The 20,087-nt window shown below is 48.9% G+C and overlaps 1 protein-coding gene across 5 annotated transcripts in view; it reads left to right on the top strand.

Moving 5' to 3' along the window:
• The window catches only part of GDPD5 (glycerophosphodiester phosphodiesterase domain containing 5), a 101,448-nt gene that overhangs the window by 41,481 nt on the left and 39,880 nt on the right, over window positions 1-20,087 (top strand). For all 5 annotated transcript variants that reach the window (XM_063419301.1, XM_063419304.1, XM_063419302.1 and 2 more), the window contains exon 2: window positions 1,851-2,025. In XM_063419301.1, the coding sequence (XP_063275371.1) occupies window positions 1,909-2,025 (117 nt within the window). In that variant the 5' untranslated portion in view covers window positions 1,851-1,908. The remainder of the gene's footprint in view (window positions 1-1,850; window positions 2,026-20,087) is intronic.

Genomic DNA, 20,087 nt, shown 5'->3' with positions numbered 1-20,087 from the left:
GACTAATGCTGAGCTTTATAAATAGCAAGAGGAGGGGTGAAAGGCGGGCAGGGAGGTGGCACAGCAGCTGAGCTGGGGGGCACGGGGGGACGTGACCAGCAAACAGCTCCCGTGTCAGGCTGGCTGTGCCTGTGCCTCTGTCCTGCCTGTCACCCCCGGGGGGACGAGCAGGGCTGGCCACACATGGGAGTGTCAGTGGTGCCCACCTCGTGTCCCCTGCTCGGTCAGTGCCCCGAGCAGCACAGGGAGCTCTGCTGACAGCACCAAGCTGCCTCTGTGCCTGGGGGACAGGGAGGCCCGGGGCTGTGGGCTCTGGGGACAGCGTGGTGACAGGCTGCTGGGCTTGGAGCCACACAGCCTCCTGCCTCCGGGGTGCTGAGTCCTGGTGGGAGCGTCAGGGCCAGGCTGTCCTGGGCTGTCAGCACGGAGCGTGAATGGACACGGACACGGGCAGGGAGGACTGAGCTGGCTGCGGCCCTGCTGACATTGCTACCACTGCGTCTGCACTGCCTGCAGCATCCCCTTGTGCATCAGCTGGAGTGAAAAATACAGTCAGCCCTGCTGTTGGAGCCTTCCTTCCATGGCATGTGTCAAGCAGAAGCTTTTGGGTGGCTGATGTATCTCCCTAAGCCCAAGCACGCTTTGCTGATGCCCATGAGGATGTTCCTACTCAGCTGTCACAGCTTTTCCCAAGACCTGAGCCCTGGGAATCCCACATGTGAGGAAGTGAAGCGTTTACCCTGGAGAGGGTAGGACTTATTGCCACACACCCTGCACACAACTTGGCACTCTCAGGAAAGGTGGGCAAGCTTGGCAAGCTCAGCTGCTGCAAACTCCCCTCCCAGCCCACTGATGAGCCACACAGCAGCAGCACACAGCTGTGGGTGCACCCCTGTGCTTCAGGAAGCTGTGGAAAACCTGGGTGTGGGATCCAGCTCTGCATCCCTGTGAGTGCTTCGGAGGTTTATAAAGGGAGAGGGTAATATCTGCATTCCATATTTTGTGTATACATACACTGCATTCTGTATTCTTGGGGTTTTCCTGTGCAGGGCCAGGAGTTTGATCCTTGCTGGATCCCTTCCAGCTCAGGCTAGTCCATGGTTCTGTGATGCCCCTTCTGCAGGAGGCATGGAAGTGTTTGTTCCTCGTCTGGGACTGTTTTGCAGGCTCCATGGGATGCTGATGATAAACTGCTTTAGCTTGGCTCGGCTTCAGCTTTGTGGAGGTCTCTGAATCGATTTTCAGGTGGTTCTTGCAGCGGCTCTGTCTCTTGACACTTCAGTCATTCATAAAAACCCAATCACCTGGGCTGCAGTCATCATCCTCCTGCTTTTCTCCTCACGTGGCTCTCTTCCTGATAATTCCTGCAAACGCGTTTGCTTTTGGCGCTGTGGGAGAAGCAGCACGAGGAAATAAAACTTGCAAAACTAATTCAGCTTCTTGGTCTTGTTGAGTAACGAGTGGGAGATGTTGGCAGGGCTGGGAACAGAGCTGATTCTCAGCCCTCCTCTCCGCAGCCAGAGGACCGGCTCTGAACCGGAGCTCAGAGGACCGCAGACCGGTTCCGGCCAGTTCCGACCGGTTCTGACCAGTTTCGACCGGTTCTGACGGGTCCAAACCGGTTCCGACCGGTTCCAACTGGTTCAAACCGGTTCCGACCGGTTCCAACCGGTTCAAACCGGTCCAATCCGTTCCAACTGGTTCAGACCAGTCCAGACTGGTTCCGACCGGTTCCGAACAGTTCAAACCGGTTCCGACCGCAGCCAGAGGACACAGTTAATTATTAAATTGCTTGTTAACGTATTGAAACATTGCCGGGGATCTTAATTTCCTTTTTTTTTGTTTTGCAGGGCGCTGCCAGGAGCTGATGGCTTTGTGGTAGGTGTCTCCGCAGGGGCTGCAAGGAGCATGGTTAAACACCAACCCCTGCAGTACTACGAGCCCCAGCTATGTCTGTCCTGTCTGACCGGCATCTACGGCTGCCGCTGGAAACGCTACCAGCGGTCACATGATGACACCACCAAGGTGAGCGGGGCACTCCCCTGGGCCCGTGGGTCGTGGTTGAAAGTATGGAATAGCTGATTTCCTTTCTTATTTGTTGTTGGAAACCCAGAAAAGCAAAGCTGTCAAAGCGGTTTTTGTGGTTCAGACAAGAGGGGGAGATGGTGAAACCCGGGAAGCTGAGAGGTTCAGGCTTTCTGTGCTCACAGGCACTGACCCTCAAGCAAGCACTGCTTTTGACCCGAGGGCGTGGAACAGGCTTCCAAAACTGAGTGATGGCACTGGGATTGGGGCTGTGTAGTTTGAATACAAGTGTGTGATATCACATAATAAGTGTATAACTTCAATTGTCAGGTTTTAGAATGCAAAGTACATAAAGCAAGATGGAGGATTTAGGGCATAGGCTGAGTTCTTTTTTTGCCTTGTTCTTCATGGGTTTGGGTGGTGTATCGTAATTGGAGAGAAAAATCCGCATTGAGGACCACGGGTGGTTGGTTATTGGGTCAAAAGTAAAAATAATCTAGGTGTCATCCTCTAAGTGGGCAATTAGTGCTGAAAAGGTCTTGGAAAGAGATAGAGACAGAGCTGTTTGCTACTTTGCTAGCTAGAACCCACAACTTGTGAGAACTGTAACAGAGATAAGAATTAATAAACATCCGAGTCTGAACACGAACGCTGCATCTCCTGAGCAGTTAATCCCAGCTCTAACAACAGAAGAAGATAACAACCCCACACTTTATTGGCTTGGATGTTTGATGGGAGCTGTTGACTGTGGCAGCAGGTCTGCCCCATGTGGCTGATGCAGAGATGGGCACACTGAGGTTGGTGGTGGTGCTCCAGGGGACTGAATGTGCCCAAATGTGTTTATACTGTGTACAGGGGAACACTGTCCTTGTGGTTTTTTACTCCTTGCTCCGTGTCCTGCTGGGGCTTGCAGCACCCTTAGCTGGATGTGCAGGTCCCGTGTTTCTGCAGCATCGCTGCTTTTGTGGTGTGGTTTTAGTGGGCATGGTGGTGTTTGGTCCCAGAAGGGACCCGATGATCTTGGAGGTCTTTTCCAGCCTTTATGATTCTGTTCTTGCGTGTGGCAATGAGTCTGTAGGCAGGGGAACAGAGCAGCTGTGGCTGCCCCTGGATCCCTGGCAGTGTCCAAGGCCAGGCTGGACAGGGCTTGGAGCACCCTGGGACAGTGGAAGGTGTCCTTGCCATGACATTGGATGATCTTTGAGGCCCCTTCCAACCCAAACCCTTCTGGGGTTTGCTGAAGGTGAGAGCAAGCTGGGGTTAAATGGAAAAGCTGTTGGAGGTGACTCTTCCCTCCCCTGGAAAGATATGGATGGTAAGAGCTCTGGCAGAGGGAATCCAGGCAATGAGGCTCTATTTGCACCTCCCCTCTTGTCCTGGGCTGAGAGATGAGGTCTTGGGGTGTGTTGATAGGAGAAGTGTGAAAATATTGTTGTCAAAACCACCCTGTTACATCATCTGGGTAAGGATTTTGTTTTATAATTCTCCTGTACTCCCATGTTGCCTGGGATGGTTTTTTAAAGTGTGCTTACTAGTTCAATTTGGGTTTTTTTTTCCTCTTTAAATCTTGTTTCATCTGGAAGTGCTCCCAGGGGACCCTTTAGTCACCTTCTGAATGCTTAATTTTGCTCTCCCATCGCTCGGCTCCCCTGTTCTGTTTTTAAGTGTCTAACCAGGGATCTCCTTGGCTCTGGAGTGCTTTTCCTCTTGGAAGAGCAGTTGTGAGGGAGCAAACAGGGCTGTGTGGCAGAGCCCGTGCCAGAAGAGCTCCTGGTGGTGAATTGCAGCCGTTGTTGGCGGTGCAGCTCGGCCGGGAGCTCCCCTGTCGATTGGGGAGCCACGGCTGGAGTTTGTGCAGCCCAAAACAAATTGCCTTCTGCAAAGTAGGAATGCTGGTGCTGTTTTCCCTCTGCTTTCAGCCTGGCCAGCTTGGCCTGGGTGACCACTTTGAGCCAGCAGAATGTTACAGTTCCTGGCTAAAAATGTACAGACAATTTGCTGTGAATTTCTCAGAGAAATCTGCCTCTGCTTGCGTTACCAAAAAATATCAGTGGCAGCTCTCCAAGTCCACTTGGAATTTCCATTGGTATTTGCTACTGCTGGAAAGGAATTTGTTGTGTTTAAAGGTAGCTGATCCAGGCTTTAAAAAAATGTCCAGTCTGAGGTGGTCTTTTTAAAGTCTATGTGAGGCCTCAGCTTCCACTTTGGCAAAAGAGAGATGGAGACAGCAGCAGGAGAAGAGAGCCTGAAATGAGCTGCAGGCTGTGTGATCTGCTTTCTTGTTAAAACATCAAACTCCCCAGAATAAAAGGCTTCCATCCAAATTTGGGTCATGACCCAACCTGGCCTCTGTGGTATCTTCAGCCGATGCCTGTGAATCTTTGTTGGCTGAATTGTGCTGCACCTCAACAGCCGGAATTTTAACGATTCCTCTCTTTTTCCTTCAAATGTATGCACGTCAAGCTTTCTACTCCACATTAAAAATTTACATGAAAATGAGGATTTTAATTGGACACCTGAGTTCTAGGGTTTTTTTGAGAGGCAGCTTGCTGGAATTGTCGTTATCCTTTGCTTTTCTCTGACCTTTGAGAATGAAGAGAGGGGCTGAAGGTACATGGCCAATATACTCTGATCTCCTTTTAAAATTTTAAACATTTGCAAAATTCCTTTTTTTTTCCCCATTGTGGGCCCTCAGCTTTAATGGCAAGATCCCCTTTCACTTTTTTTTTTTTTAAATGAAAGACACATGAAGGGGGAGAAATGCTCTTGCTGGGATTCTGATCATGATAATCTCTGTAGCTGGTGTGAGGAAGGAATTTCTGATCACAGTTTGTTCATCACATATTCAACCACAGATATTATGAACTCAGTGCATGGAGGCATTTTTTATTGCTTCCAAACCCCTGTTGTTTGTACACAGGAAATATCCCACCTTGGAAATTGTCCTGGATGGGAGAGAGGACAAAGATTTGCTGCCAAAGAAATAGCAATGATAATTTTTTAATCTATCCAGTCAAAAGAAGCAGCCACTTTTATTGACTGGCTGTGCTGAGCTATCAAAGCACAGTCTTTCTTTCCATCACAAATCTCCTAATCCTCTTCATCACTGCAAGTTGTCTGAGCTGTGAGGGTGTGGGAGGGGAGATGAGGGGAAACACCCAATAAAGCCTCTCCCTGCCTTTTTCTGCTGCTGCTGCTCATGTATCTATAAATGATGTATCAACCCCTTCCTATGAATTGGGCAGTCCCTGTCAGGATTTATGCCCTCGGAGTGAAATGTGTGTGATTCAAGATAGTCCATCTGGTTAAATGCATCACATGACTCCAAGTGAGGCTTCTGGTGGCTTTTGGGGGTCCTTTTGTGCCAAGATAAATGAGGAGCTGTGCTCCATCAGCATAACGAATTGCAGTGCTGTGTCTGGGCTGCTGCATTAATTCACTCTCTGGTGAAATGCTCCTGTAATTCCCGCTTGGCCAGGGCTGGGAAATGACCTGAGCAGATGATGTGAGCCACAGCCTTTGGGGCTGGGACTTTGTCAGGGCTGATTCCCCAATGGCCAGAGGTCACTGGTCACAGAAATTGCTTGCTCTGCTGAAATCTGCTATTAGAGGATGGGTTAATTTGCCCTTTTCCGTGTGTTTTTCAATTTGTGAGTGCTCCAGACCGGAGGCCTGCGGGCACAGGAGCTTTTGAGGGAAAGAGGCTCTTTCAAGGTGGTTGGATTTGAGGCTGGGCACTGAAGCATTGGATGCTGCATGTTGGATGTGATGGGTGACTCAGAGCTGAGTCCCCATGAATGGATGTGTCCAATCATGTTGGCTTGATGGGCTAAATGCAGGGAAATCCAGCAATTCCATTAAATATCGATGTGTTTTTCCTTGTTGTTCCTGAGGGTGCCCCCCCTCATTAGAGGGGGTTGGACTGAATGATCTTTAAAGGTCCCTTTCAACCCAAACTGTTCTGATTCTGTGATTGTGGTTTTTTCCCCCATGATGCTGGGAAATGAAAGCAAAACCAGGCTGTGTTTAGGGTTTTACACATCACTTAAATGTCTTTTAAAATTCACCTTTGAGCCCTTCACTTCACAGGGAGGCTGTGAGGTGGATGATTGTCCAGGGAAGCTGTTTGAAATGCATGTGACAGCTGATCCAGGTGGGAATTGCATTTGCTTTGGGTGGTGACTTTGCAGAGTGTTACTGGTTTTAACTGGGAATAGCATATTTGGCCTTCATGGAGGAGCAAGACATCTCTTGGAGAGGGCAGGATCCCGTGGAGGACTGGCAAGGAGCAGAGAAGTGTTCCAGCCTCAGGAGCTGGGATTAACCTGTTAGGAGCTTGCTTCTCTTTGATTTCCACACCCTCAGACAGCTCCTGGAAAGGTTGGGATGAACCTGCTTGCTCTGTGTCAAAAAGGTTCCCTATTTCAGCAAAGCTGGTTTGAGGGATGGAAAATCCAGAGTCCTGGAAAACCCAGGAAAGCCACAGTGCTAGAGCTTAATCTTGTGGTGCACCCTAAATGTTGTCAGGGTGAGGATGTTTGGGAAATGCTGAATTTCTGGCGTGGTCCTGATGCAGGCAGAATGCCTGTGGGGGAGAGTCTGCAAAACCATTGACTGTGGGGCTGGGCTGGGATTATGGGCTCAGACTGGGTGATTAACGGGCCCTGGGATTTATAAAGCTTTGGAGGTGTCAAAGGTTTTTACTGCAGAGCATCTGCAAAACGTGGATTTGGGCCCTGAACAGCCAGCACTGAACTGAGCTGCGTCTGGAGAAAGGGGCAAGGAGAGAGGGGTCAAGGAGGAATTTTTGGGCTGTGGTCCCTCGGAGCCAGCCACGTGTTTTTACAGACCTTCCTTGCCCCTGGACACCCGGGTACAGCAATGATCCCCAGTCTAAGGAATTGGTGCAGCCACTCCTGTAAAATCTGTCATGGTTTGAATATGCTCAATGAACTCCTGTTTAACACGCGTGGGAAGGCCTTTCCAGACCCTCCCTGTGAGTTCCCTGTACTGGTTTGGACTGGGGTGTAGGTGATTTTCTGCACAGCAGCTGCTGTGGTGCCAGATTTGGGGCTTGTGACCGGAACTATCTTACAGCTATTGCTGAAGGTTGTTTACACAGCATCAAGGTACAATATTTTATGAATTCCCTCCAAGAAAGGGAAAATGAGATGGTTTTTCTGCTTGTTTTCCTAAAAAAATTTCTTCCTCTCAGCTGGGTAGTTGTTGTTAGACTTTTACAATTGAGTTATATAACTCCTTTTATCTGAAGAGGCAAGGGGAACCTGTGGATAATTCACTGAGTCTCTCTTTGCACAGACATTTAGTCCTTTCCCATGTGTGGAGCCATGAGTGTGAATTTTGTGGGGAGAAAACGAGAAAAGTGAAATGGCATTGATGTGGTGGTTTGACCTGTGGGAGGCTCCATGTCAGAAGTTCTCTCTCTGATCTTGACAGAATAGTGAAAAATCGTGGCCCTTTTCGGAGGAGACTTGATTTTCCTCACCCAGAGGGAAGCAAATATGACCTTCCTGCCCTTGAGTTGGACTCGAGTGATTTACTTTACGTTTAGGGTTGAATTTGCCAGTCTCCTGCTTCACCAGCTCTGCTTTTCCAGCCTCTCTCCTGAATCCCCAGGTGTCCTGGAATAGATCCAAGGGCAGCTGGCAGAAAATGTTGGGGGGCAGCTTTGCAGTGTGTCCTTCCTGGGTGGCTGGATGCACTGGGAGAGTGCAGGGGCCAATGCAAAAGGCTTTTTATGATCCTTTCTTTTTTTTCCTGTCCAAGCTGAGGGAATTTTTTTAGTCTGTCAGAAGCAGACTTTGTGGAAGTGCCTCAAGGATGCTTGTGGTTCCAAAATGACGACGAAATTTAACGAAATAAGAAGGAAACGTGGCCCCAGTGAGAGTAAATGAATGAAATGGAGGGAATAGGAAGGAGCAGGATTAGTTTGTGGTGATGATCCTTGAGAAAGGTGTGCAGAGGAAGAGGTGGAAGCTGGGAAAGGAACCAGTCTTGGAGTAGATCATGGAATGGGTTGGGTTGGGTTGGGTAGGACCTTAAAGACCACCTAATTCCACCTTCCTCTGTCCCAGGCTGCTCCAAGCCCCATCCTCCCTGGCTTTGGACACTTCCAGGGATCCAGGGGCAGCCACAGCTGCTCTGGGCACCCTGTGCCAGGGCCTGCCCACCCTCCCAGGGAACAATTCCTTCCCAATGTCCCATCTAACCCTGCCCTGTGGCAGTTTAAAGCCACTCTCCCCCGTCCTGTTATTCCAGGCCCTTGCCAAATGCCCCTCTCTGAAATACTGGTCAGCAGGGAAGGGAACAACTGGGAAATGTGTGAGGTGTGGCTTTCCTGGCACTGGTCACCATACATTTCAGTCATCTGCCAGTTTGTTGTTTCGGAGGGGACTCTGCTGCCTGTGGGGTCTGGGTGGGGATCCAAAGTCCTTGGGTTCCAGGAATGCTTGTGGTTTTAGGAACTGGGAACCTCTGTGCTGCTGACACGTCTTACTAACAAAATTGATCAGCGAAGCTGAAAAATGTAATGACTCTTCTCTGTTGGCTGTGAAGCTGATCTGTGACTTTTATTTACTGTCTCGTGAGTTCCTCTGGGAAAGGAAACCTGGATTTGGGAGTGTTTGGTTGCAGATTTAAGCTTTTTCTCCAGGTTCTTTCCAGAAGAACTAGGCCTGAGTGGGATTTCAAGGGTAGAAGCAGCAGCTGGAAACATGCTTGTCCATGGCTGGAGGTTTTAATTGTTTTTTGGTTGTTACTCTTTGTACTCATCGCAACCTTGAAAATTACTCTGATGTTTTTTTTTGCCTTTGTGCCATGTCTACAGTAAGGTGTTGAAAGAAAAGCTGATGAACTGGTCTGGACCCATCACCTCCGCTTGACATGCAGTTCTGAGCCTTTATTTGGCAGGTGCTTATTTGCAGATGATGTCAGCAGGAATTTGAGAGTCAATTGACTTCAATGAAGTCAAACGAGGCCCTTTTCCAGGGAGAATTACAGAACAAAAAATGAAACAACCGAGGCTTTGTTTGAAGTGTGCACTTGCAGCCTTGGAAACTGAATCAACTTCTTTGTGAGCTCTCCTGGGGGCGGTTGTAAAGTCAAGGTTGACTTTTGGGTGACAGAAAGCAGTGACATTGACCAGCAGGTAGGGTTTGGGTGGTTGTTCAAATCGTGCTGCCTGGGCCAAAGATGGCCCTCGGTCCAGGGAGAGCAGCTCTCACCTCCCTGCCCAGCAGCTGGGTGATGTGAACAGCAGAAATCTGGTGATTTTTACATCCCCTTTATGCAGAAGTGTCCTTGCTGGACTCAAATTCCTAACCTTTTTGATGGGATCAGATCAGCTGGATGCTCAGCAAAGGGAAAGAGGCTCAGATCCTTGTCCCTTGCAGCAGAAACCAACTATTCTCTTGATTTTTGTCATCACAGAATTGTTTGGGTGGGAAGAGACCTTAAAGATGAGGTAATTCCAACCACCCACTGTCCCAGGGTGTTCCAAGCCCTGTCCAGCCTGGCTTTGGGCACTGCCAGGGATCCAGGGGCAGCCACAGCTTCTCTGCCCACCCTCCCAGGGAGGAATTCCTTCCCAATATCCCACCCAGTGATGCCTGTGGGGAGAGCTGGGTGTTTTTGGTGTTGATGTCTCTGCTCTTGCGCTCCCCCAGACCTCTCCTTTCCCCACGAAGCTCTTTCGTTCTTGCTCACTTCACCTTTTTTGTTCTTGCTGCCCCATTACCTTTGACGTTCTCTGACGTGACTTTCTGGAAAAACCAACCTGGTTCCTGTAATTCAGAGCTCGCTGTGGTGCCTCACTGGAGGCTTTGCTCACCACAACTGGTTTGTCACCACTCAGACCTCCCCACATCCTGGGCAAAGCACCCCTCTGTGACTGTGCCTCCTTGGCTGGGTGTTTTCCTTCCCCAAAACGCTCAGAGCCTCAGGTTGTGTCGGAAGTGGGGGTGTAGCTGAGCAGTATCTGGAAAGGATCTCTCATTTCACTGCTTTGTTTCCCCTTGAGGCTGATGCAGAATTGCTCTGTGTGTGTCTGCAGGATTTAGTGGCCGTGTGCTCAAGTCTGACCAAACTCTTTTGCTGCTGTTGTGTGCAGCCGTCAGGGGTTCCTGCTTCTGCAGCCAGGAGTGAGGGATGAACAGCACAAGGCAAAGTGGAACCTGTGATGGACCAGTGTCTGTCCTGTGCTGGGCTTGGAATATCCACATTTTTGTGTGATGAGCCAACTCCAGCATTGAAATTACTCCCAGGATGGCTGGTTGTTTATTTTTTTTTTCCCCAACGCTTCACCCTGGAGATTTAAAAACTAGTAATGAATAAATAAGCCAAGCTTGTGCCTCCTCTCCAGAGGGATGCTGGCTTTGGACTCTCAGCTGCTGCTGGGCCTGGTGGCTTCGTTTAGTTTCCCTCTGGCAGTGCACTGAACCCATTTAAATCTCTCTTAGGGAAAAAGAGGTAAATCCCTTCTATACATCAAGTATTAGAAAAATACACGATTTCTTTGGCTTGCACAAAGCACCCCCTTGTCTGGCAGACACAGGAACAAGTGCACCCTTGTTTCTGGGAAGCCAAGCCCTAACCTCATGCTGGTAAATCTGACATGTCCACTGTTTCAGACAGCCTCTCTTGATGTCAGCTGTGCCCGTGGAGGCTGGGGAAGACCCTGATTTTATCAATTTTCCCCTTGAAAGACAGGCACTTCAGTTCTGCCTTGCTCTAATTCTTTTTTTCTTCTGGGCCTTCAGGTCACTGGGTTGCCAACAGAGCTGGGGCAGGAAGCCTTTGGCGCATTAGCCCATTCAGTGGCTTTTGTCACCAGCCGTGCCTTTGCCCTCTGGACCATCCTGTGGGATAAATGAGTCTGTGTTTGGATGGGGCAGCACTTTGTGGAGCAAAATGTGATCCCTCAGGCTCTGCCAGCTGGGTCAGACTGGGGGTCGTGCTGCAGACATCCTGTCTGTGCCCGGGCACAGGGATGGGCCTGGCAGGAGCAGGGGAGCAGCCTGCCCTGCTCTGGCCTCCTTTCTTCTCCCTCCTGCCTTGTGGCCATCTGGGGCTGGATATCAGGAAGGAATTCCTCCCTGGGAGGGTGGGAGGCCCTGGCACAGGGTGCCCAGAGCAGCTGTGGCTGCCCCTGCATCCCTGGCAGTGCCCAAGGCCAGGCTGGACAGGGATGGGAGCAGCCTGGGACAGTGGAAGGTGTCCCTGTCCATGGCAGGGATGACACTGGATGATCTTGAAGGCCCCTTCCAACCCAGCCCAGTGTGGGATTCTGTGAAAGAGGACTGTGGAAAAACCATGGATACAGCCTGGGGAAGAGGAAGGGAGGATGAAGGGCAAGGAAATAAAACAGTCCAGTAGCTGGATCCAGTCTGATCCAATATTTGTCTGTTCTTGATTTTAATTAACTGATGTCCATCAACTCGCCTGAAGAGTGACTGAAGAAACCTTTCCAGTTTAACAGATAGAATTTGATAAGTATCTTAATTGGGAAAAGAGCTGTTTTCTAGTGAGATTGCTTTAGGTGGACACATGGACTTCTCAGAGAGATAAAAAGGTATTTCAGTTATTCCTGAGCACACTCCCTCTGAGAAATGGATAATGGGAGATCTTCCATAAATTGTATTTTCACATAGTTTTTCATGTAGGATATTGTTCAGCTGCTCTGAGCCTTTTGTAGGACTCAAGCAGAGCTTCCCTGCTTGGGAGTAGAGGCTAATTCAGGATCATTACCTTTGGGCTGTATTTTGCTGGATTTCTGCTGTTGTTTGATGACTTTGTTGGTTTTATTTGTTTATTTTGTGATGAACTGTCCCCAGGTGGATAAGTAAGAAATTGCTTTTCCTGCTTTCTTATGATGGTGGAATGTGGGAGTTCCTTTGAAAGAAAAGTGGTTCTGAAGTTACAGTTCACTTTCACCAACAGCAGCTGTTGAAAACTGGGGTTGCCACTTCTCCAAACTTTATTATTGCTCTCTTGATGGGAGGATTTAGGGATAGGGCCAGTCTGACCTCTGCAAATATATTAAGCCAAATGTGGCTTGGTGTGCTGTATAAAAGGAGACTGAGAAAATCAAAACAAAAAGAATCCTTCTGCTCAGCCTGGGCTGAAATGGCAGCAAAAAAACCAAAGTTTAAAGCAACCTCTGCTTTTATTTTGGCATCTTAGTACCAGTTTCACCGGGATGAGCCCACAGGGCTGAACAAAGGGATAGCTGGAAAATTAATTTCTTTGGGATTGAAGACAAATTCTGCTCAGAGCTATCTTTTAGTTACTCAGTGCAGCTGAAATGAGCCTCTTGTTATACTTCAGGGTTTTAATTGTCTGCAGTGGGAATAACTAATGAATAGATTGGTGTGAGTGTGGTATTTTGTGGTATTTACTCTCGCAAGTTTCAGACTTGCAGCAGTTCTTAATTCCAAAGCAATTCCTAAAGGGGCTTCAAGAGAGCTGGAGAGGGACTTTGCACAAGGGCCTGCAGTGCCAGGACACAGGGAATGGCTTCCCACTGACAGAGGAAATAGATGGGATTTGGGAAGGAAGGGATTCTGGCCTGTGAGGATGGGGGTGCCTGGTGCAGGATGCCCAGATTAGAAATGAGGGTCAGAAATTCTGTAGGTAACTGCTGTAGGAGCCAATCAATCACCTATAAAATGGTCAGCCCTGCTCAGGGGCCACTTGGAATATTACCCAGAGCCTGGATTTGAAGGCAGAGCAGCTAAAGCTGCAGAGAACAGCCTGCAAGCCTCCAAATTCCCTGTGGTTCCTGGTGGCATCAGTCCCAGTCCCACATGCCTCGCCTCCAGACTGGCAGGCAGTGGTTGCTGCTGTCAGGAAGCCTCAGGTACCAGGGAGAGGGATGATCCCAGGGATCCAGAATTCCTCAGTGGTGACACCAGCAGGGTCTCTTCCATCCCAGTCATTTCTGTAGTTCTATGAAGGGCTAATCTCAAGGTATTTGGGTTTTTTTTCTTTCTATTTTTCCCTTGGTCTCATTTTCCCCTCACCTCCTTTGCTGTTTCCATCTCAGACCTGCTGCCAGAGCAGCCTGAAATGAGCTGCACTGGGGGAACTGGCAGAAGGAACTGGGAGCTGTTTCCTGGCCCTGGCTCTGTTGCACATCTTTGCAGAAGCCCCTTCCTAAGTGGGGGAAGTGCAGTCAGGGCACTCCATCTCATTTCTAGCTAGAACAGAGCTGCTTCAGTGGGGTCAGAGGGACTAATGAGGGCTATTTCCCTTGGGATTCTGCAGCAGCACTCCATCCTTGGAGATAAATGTGTGCTGGGAAAAGGGGGTTGTAATTCAGCATGTAATTCATTCAGTGGGACATGGCAGCCTGGACGCCTCTTGAGAGCATCATAATTCAGGCAGCAAAGCAGTCAGAGGTGCTTTGCCTTTGCTCTCCCCGCTTCTGGAATGTGGGCAGGGCTGATGCAATGGATTTGCTGTGATTTCAACCCCCCCCAGCTGCTGATTTGGGTGTAGGATAATCCATTTAATTCAACAACCCACACGCTGAACTGTCACCACTTCTTGGGTAATTTAAAACCCAAATGTTTGCATTTGGTGGTTCCTCTCAACCCAAGTTCTTTATTCAGTTTTCTGGATGGGTTTGGGATTTGCCATTGTGTGCTGGTTTTGTAACATTTGGTATTCCTCTGGGCTTTTTCGGTTTTTTATTGTACTAAAAGCCCTGAATGATGGATATGGTGAGATTAAACACAGGCTTAGGGTCTGGCCCTTAGCCTCACCAACCTTTGGCTTTAAAGGTGTCAATTGAATGTTCCTTCTTCATGTCAGTGAAGTGGCATTTGACACTTTCAGAGCCCTTCCAGTGCCTAAAGGAGCTCCAGGAGAGCTGGAGAGGGACTTGGGACAAGGAATAGAGGGACAGGACACAGGGAATGGCTCCCCACTGCCAGAGGGCAGGGATGGATGGGATATTGGGAAGGGTGGGCAGGCCCTGGATCCCTGGCAGTGTCCAAGGCCAGGCTGGACAGGGCTTGGAGCACCCTGGGACAGTGGAAGGTGTCCCTGCTCCTTGCTGGGGAGGTTGGACTGGATGAGCTTTAAAAGGTCCCCTACAACCTCAGACTATTGCATGATTCCATGATTCTCACTCCTTTTTCTACAAAATCCTGCAAAATTCAGGAAGACACTTTTTTCTGCTCTTGGAAACAAAGCTTTCCTGGGCTGAACTCGTTCCTTCCAAGCAGATCTATGTGAGAGCATTAAAGCTGTCCTGCAGCTGGGGAGAAGCGATGGAGCAGTGACCCAGGCCACACAGAGCTGTCAGGATGTTTTAAGGTATTAAATCGACTGACAGCTGCTGCTAAACAATTATATTTTGCAACAGGGGTTGAAGTTGAGCAGTTCTTTGCCCCCTCTCTGTCTGGGTGTGATTCATGACTTAATACCCTGCCTGTGCTCCCAAATTGTTTTCCTTATCAATTACCACTTGTTCTCCAGCCTGTCATTTCATGGCAGCTGCCCACAAGGGGATGCATTTGCCTCTGAGGCTGCCAGCACTGATGGATGGGCTCACCTCGAGCCAGGTGCTGCCTGGAAATGCTCCTGTCACTCCCTGCAGAATGATGTACATGGAACCTGATGGATGGGGCACTGCAGGGCGTGGGGTTGGCAGCAGCTCACGGTGGAGGCTGCAGGGAATTTCTGGTTGCTTTTCTGGGCCCTTTTTGGGCTCATTCCTCTGCTGTGCGCGAGATGCTCTTGGACCTGTTTTGTTCTCAAGTCTTGCACCCCTTCTGATTATTGAGGGCTTGTAAAGCACTACAGGACAGCTTTGGAAATGAAGACTTGTCTTCCTCTCCTCCTCCCTGGCTTCTCTCCAAATGGGAATATTCATTTTACCCCTGAGATGCTGCTCTTACCTGTGCTCTGTAAATGGATCCCAGCACCGACCTGGATATTGCACCCCAGGGAGACTCTGGGAGGCATCTGCTGGTGCTGGCACATTAAGTGGTTATGAGCACTAAAACAGCTTTATGAGGAGGCAGCACTCAGCTTCTTATTAGTCCAGTGCCTCTGTGTCTTGAGAACAAATTAAATTTGAGATTTTCAACACTTGCAACCAATGTTTAAAGCTATTAGAGAGAGAAGGAGCTGAAATGGCTCTAGAGCCTGCGTTGCAATTTTGCCACCGATTGAAGGGTTTTTCTGAGGTGGCAATGATGATTCCTAAAGCTGCTGGGGGGCGAATGTGGTGCAGGAGGAAGCTCTGCCAGCCCTGGTGCTGCAATGCTCTCTGGGGATGGCCATGGGTGAGGGGACGGTGCCTTTGAAGCCTCCAGGGCATCTGAGGTCACAAAAAGCAACAGGAGGAAAAGAAACTCTCTGGTTTCTCCACTTCTGCATTGCTTCCACCAGCATGGGCTCGTTCAACAGCTCATCTTGCCCTGAGTGAACTGTTTTCTTCCTTTTTTCCCCCATTACTAGGCAGTAAAGTGATTCATGTCTCTGTGGTTTTTATCTAGTTGGCACACACCTCTTTCCCTCCCTCGTTAACCTGTGCTGTTTTTCCTCCTCTTTCTGTGATGTCCTTTTTTCTATTTGCTTGAAAGGAGAGAAGTAGCCAGAATCCCTTTCCCAAGAGCTGCAGTGACACCAGACTGCTCAAAGACAACCCCCTTTAAACTAAGATATTTCATTTGCACCAGAGCTGGCTTGAGGACAAGGAGTTCCTGTCCTCCTGTTCCTGGTGCTGCTGGTTTAAAGACAACACCAGACTAAGAAAGCGATTTTGTTTTGCCCTGAGATTGATGAAGAAAAGATCTGGGTGTCTTTCATGGTGCTTCTCAGAAGCAGGCAGAGTGTGTTCCTTCTGCTATTTGTGTTTTTCTGCTTTTATTCCCTGTTTTACTTTTTCAGGACTGGCTTGGTCGCAGACTCCTGGGTGTTAAAATTGGGTGGGAACTCCTGATGGAGAACAGTAAATTCAAATTTCAGATACCGTTGTTTCCTCTGGATGTGTTTTGTCCTCCTTGGAGCAAGTTAAAGCTTGAGGATGCCTTCAGAATGAGGAGATGCATTAAATACCACCCAGTTACCTCTTGGAAAGCCATTTCCTAGGTGGAAAATGGATATTTTCAGATTTATGGTGCCTTTTTAGTGGAGGTCTTGATCTTGGCAGGCCCCCCCTTCTACAAACACCTCAAAAGTTGCCCAGGAAGGCATTAGTAAGGGGATAGAAAACAAATATGTGGACATACTTTGGCGAGAAATCATTGAAACTCATGCACTGCCCAGTTTTTGGACTCTTGCCTTGCTCGTGGGGTTGGGATGAAATGCTTTTTGCACTGGGGGAAAAGAGGCTTTCAGGTTAATAATTCATGTATGGACATCCTGAGCTTTGTTTAAACACTTTTGTCTGTCATTACAGTGCTGCCTTGAAATAGGATTAGGGTTTGTTTTCCTTGGCTTCCCCCAATTTTGCTTCAGGAGGACTTCAGCTCCATTGTTAAGCCATTTTTACTATGTGGGGACACCAACACTGGTGAGGAAAGCTTGGGAAATACATCTTGTGCTCCTTGTGTGTTTGACTGCTGCTTGTTACTTGTTAGAACTTTCTACAGTGGATTTGCTTTCATATAATTGGGTGGGAGGAGGATGATTTAAATATGAATTTAATTATTTCCAGAGGTAGGAAAGGAGTCCTCTGTAGCTGTGTGCTGTCACTGCTGCCTGCAAAATTGCAGCTATTTATCCTCCTCGGGGTGCTGTTGCAGTCAAACTCCAGATGTCAGAGTTTGCTGGGGTTTAAAAATGATTTTAATTTTCTCAGAGGTCTGGAGAGGGTGTCGGGATTGATTTGCTGTCTGTAAATAGAGGCTTTGGTTTTGCAGCCTCCGAGCGTGAAAGACAAACTCAGGGTCGCTGTTTATCTCTTCAGAGGCTTTGTGGAGGTGGAAAACCAACTCACCCAGCTCAGTCTCCTCTTGGAAATGCTGCTTCTCCCGTAGGGACCATGGGAGGGCCGGAGGGGAAAATGGGATGGGTTGGGTTATCCTGATGCAAATGCTTCTGTCTGGAACAAGGGCAGGACCCTGTAGTGGCATCAACCTGAGCAGGAAATGTCTTTAATTGTTTTCAGGGCTCACAAAGAGTGTTGTGCTTTTTACAGGCAGGGAGATGACTGAAAAATTCCAGATGTGGAATTTTCCGGGAAAATTCCAGGAGTGGACCCCTGAAAAATTCCAGATTTTCCCTCTTGCTCAACTGCAGGACAGGGGCAAAAATAAAATAGGGATGGTTAGATGTTGTGTGAAGTTGCTGATGGTAATGATTCCTCTGGAAAAGCTCTCTGGTAGGGACTTTTAGGGGAAGTCCTGCTGTTTTAGTGGCAGGCTGGCTTTCCCTGGCTTCACTCTGTGTCCAGGGATATTCAGTCCCGTTGTTCCCAGGATGCTCCTGTTACTTTTTGGCTGCTCTCTGAGCCTTGATAGAGATGTACGGATTCCTGTGACCTTCCCTTGAGAGCATCTGGTGATTGTTCACCTTTGGGAAAGGCTGAGGTGTTTTCTTTGAATATGTTACACTAAAATAAAACCCTCAAACCATTGAGGAGTGCAAAATTGGGCTAAAAGAGCAGGTACCTGAGGTGGTGGAGATTGGAGCAGCTGAATTCCTGCTAGGGCTTGGAAAAGGTGGAGAGCTGGCTGAGTTATGGACTGAACAAATCCTAAATCTGTGTGTGCCACATGTCCAAACACTGCTGTGTCCTCAGGAGGCGAAGGGAGCGGTGCCAGCTCCACAGGGTGACTGGAGATCTTCCACCTGGGCTCCAGTAAAGCTTCCAGAGCATTTCCCAGGAGAAACTGGCTGCTCAGGGCTTGTTTAATGGGTAAAAAAGCTGGCAGAGGTGCCCTGCAGGGCTCAGGATTGCAGCCAGCCCTGTTTAAAACCCATGTCCATGTTGGGATAAGGGGGTCGAGGGCACCCTCAGTTCACAGCCGCAGGCTGGGTGGGAATGGTGGGGGCAGGAATTCTCAGGAGGAGGATCTGGACAGGCTGGATCCATGGATTGAGGCCAGTGGGATGAGGTTCAACAAGTCCAGTGCCCTTGGGTCACCATGGTGCTCTGGGATTGGGGATGAGTGGCTGGGGAGCTGCTGGCCCTGAGGGTGCTGGTCCTGGTGTTCTCAGCCAGCAGAAAGAGAGAATTTGGTTTAAAAAGATGCTGTTGGAGGGAAGATTCACAAGCTGCAGGATTCTTGTTGTAAAATTAAGGCATAGCCTCAATGTAATGAGGAGTAAGAGAAGGAAGGTGCAATGTGTCATTATTTATGGTGTGATGGTGATTCTGCTTCCAAAGCAGATCTTTAATTTGTACCTTGCTCAAGTTGTTGACTCTAATTTATAATCCAATAAACCTATAGATTGTTGCTCAAGGCAGGCCAGGGATATTACATCAGGCCAGACCTAATAATTTAGGAGCAGTTTATTAAGCTCAACAGCATCCAAGGTGCACCTGCTTTTATGGGCTGGCTGGTCCCCTTGGCACCCCCTGGTTTGTTCCCAGGCTGCTGCTGCTGTGTGCTGAGTCCGTGGCTGCAGCCCTTGGCTGATTGCTCGTGGTGGGGCAGTTGTGCTGTCCAGTGGTGATATGAGGATTTTTCCAGCACCTCTGCCCCATGGCAGGGGTTTGGAGCTGGATTTTCCGACCCAAACAATTCTGGGATTCTGTTTGTGAGCCCTGCTGATTCCGAGTTTGTGACTGGTGTTTGTTGAGCTTAGGTTTGTGGGGTTTTTAGTTTTTCTGTGTGGTTGGCTTATTATTTTGTTTAAGGGTTGGTGGGGGTTTTGTCTGGTTGTTTGTTCTTAGAAGCGTTTTTTTGCGTGCCACAGGCCATCGTTTTGACAAGTTAGTTTTGATAAGGTTTATTTGCTTTCTTTAAATACCTGCCAGCAGAAAAACAGAGTTCAGCCTTCTCTGAGCTACTGTTTGATTCTGTCAGATTTATTTTACATTCCCACATGACCTCAGGCAGCTGCCACGTCTGTCTGCTGGTTTCCCACATGCATCAGCTCTGTGAACTGGGAGCACTGCACATTAATAACTCAGTTTTGCACTCAGCATGGGGCACGTTGAGAAGAAAAAGACTTGGCCACAGAAATAAATCTTCCAGTTCCTTTGAACTCCAGATTTTCTGCTGGAGACCTTCTAATGCAGGGGTGTGTCAGGAGAAAACATCAGGCTGTTAATGGGCAGAGCCCAAACTTCTGGACGAGATGCTCGAGACAAAACTCCCAGAGAGCCTAAAATTTCCTCCTGAGCTTCCTTTTCTCCAGGCTGAGCCCCTTTCCCAGCTCCCTCGGCTCCTCCTGGGGCTCCAGCCCCTTCCCAGTTCTGTTCCCTTCCCTTTGTGTTGCCCCCAGAGCTGCTGGCCACAGCTGGGAGATGCTTTGGGAAATACTCCCTGTGATGAGACAGGTAAGGGAAAAATCAGCCCTCTTTGGGTGTTAAATACAGCAAGGAAAGCGTAGGAGATCACATCCCTCAGGGAGAATGCTCCTGCTTGGCTTTAGAGCTGCTGCTTGTCCTTTTTCCCTGGTCCTTCTGAAAGCTGCAGCCTGTTTGGTGCTGGAGCGAATCCAAGGCGAGGTTCCTCTGGAGCCCGTAGGCTGAAGCAGCAGATGCACCTCCTACCTCTGAGCTTCCTGGCCTGCCTCGGGAGAGGAAGGAACAGAGAGTCCTTATGGATCTCTCTGAAATACTCCTGATTTTCTCTCAGCAGATCTGCAGCAGTAACAGCCAGACTGCTGAAGAGGCTATAAAAAAATCGGAAATATGGCTTAGCACGTGCTATCTTTAGAAATTCCATCAGTCCCGCTGAAACGGGAGCCGGGGATAATTCAGATATTTCCTGTGGCAAAGGATTGGGTTTTTTGGGGTGGGTGTCCTGCAGGCAGACAGCTGACACCCTCAAGTGAGTTTGCAAATCAGTTTTTACTTTTCCTGTGCTTTTTTTGTAGGCAGTGCTGGCTGTATTTTCATTTTGAAAAATAAACAG

This window comes from Prinia subflava, chromosome 25, assembly GCF_021018805.1.
Source record: "Prinia subflava isolate CZ2003 ecotype Zambia chromosome 25, Cam_Psub_1.2, whole genome shotgun sequence".
Classification (NCBI taxonomy): Eukaryota; Metazoa; Chordata; class Aves; order Passeriformes; family Cisticolidae; genus Prinia; species Prinia subflava.
The sequence above is the reverse complement of the archived record's forward strand: the minus strand, read 5'-3'. Positions and strand labels throughout refer to the sequence as shown.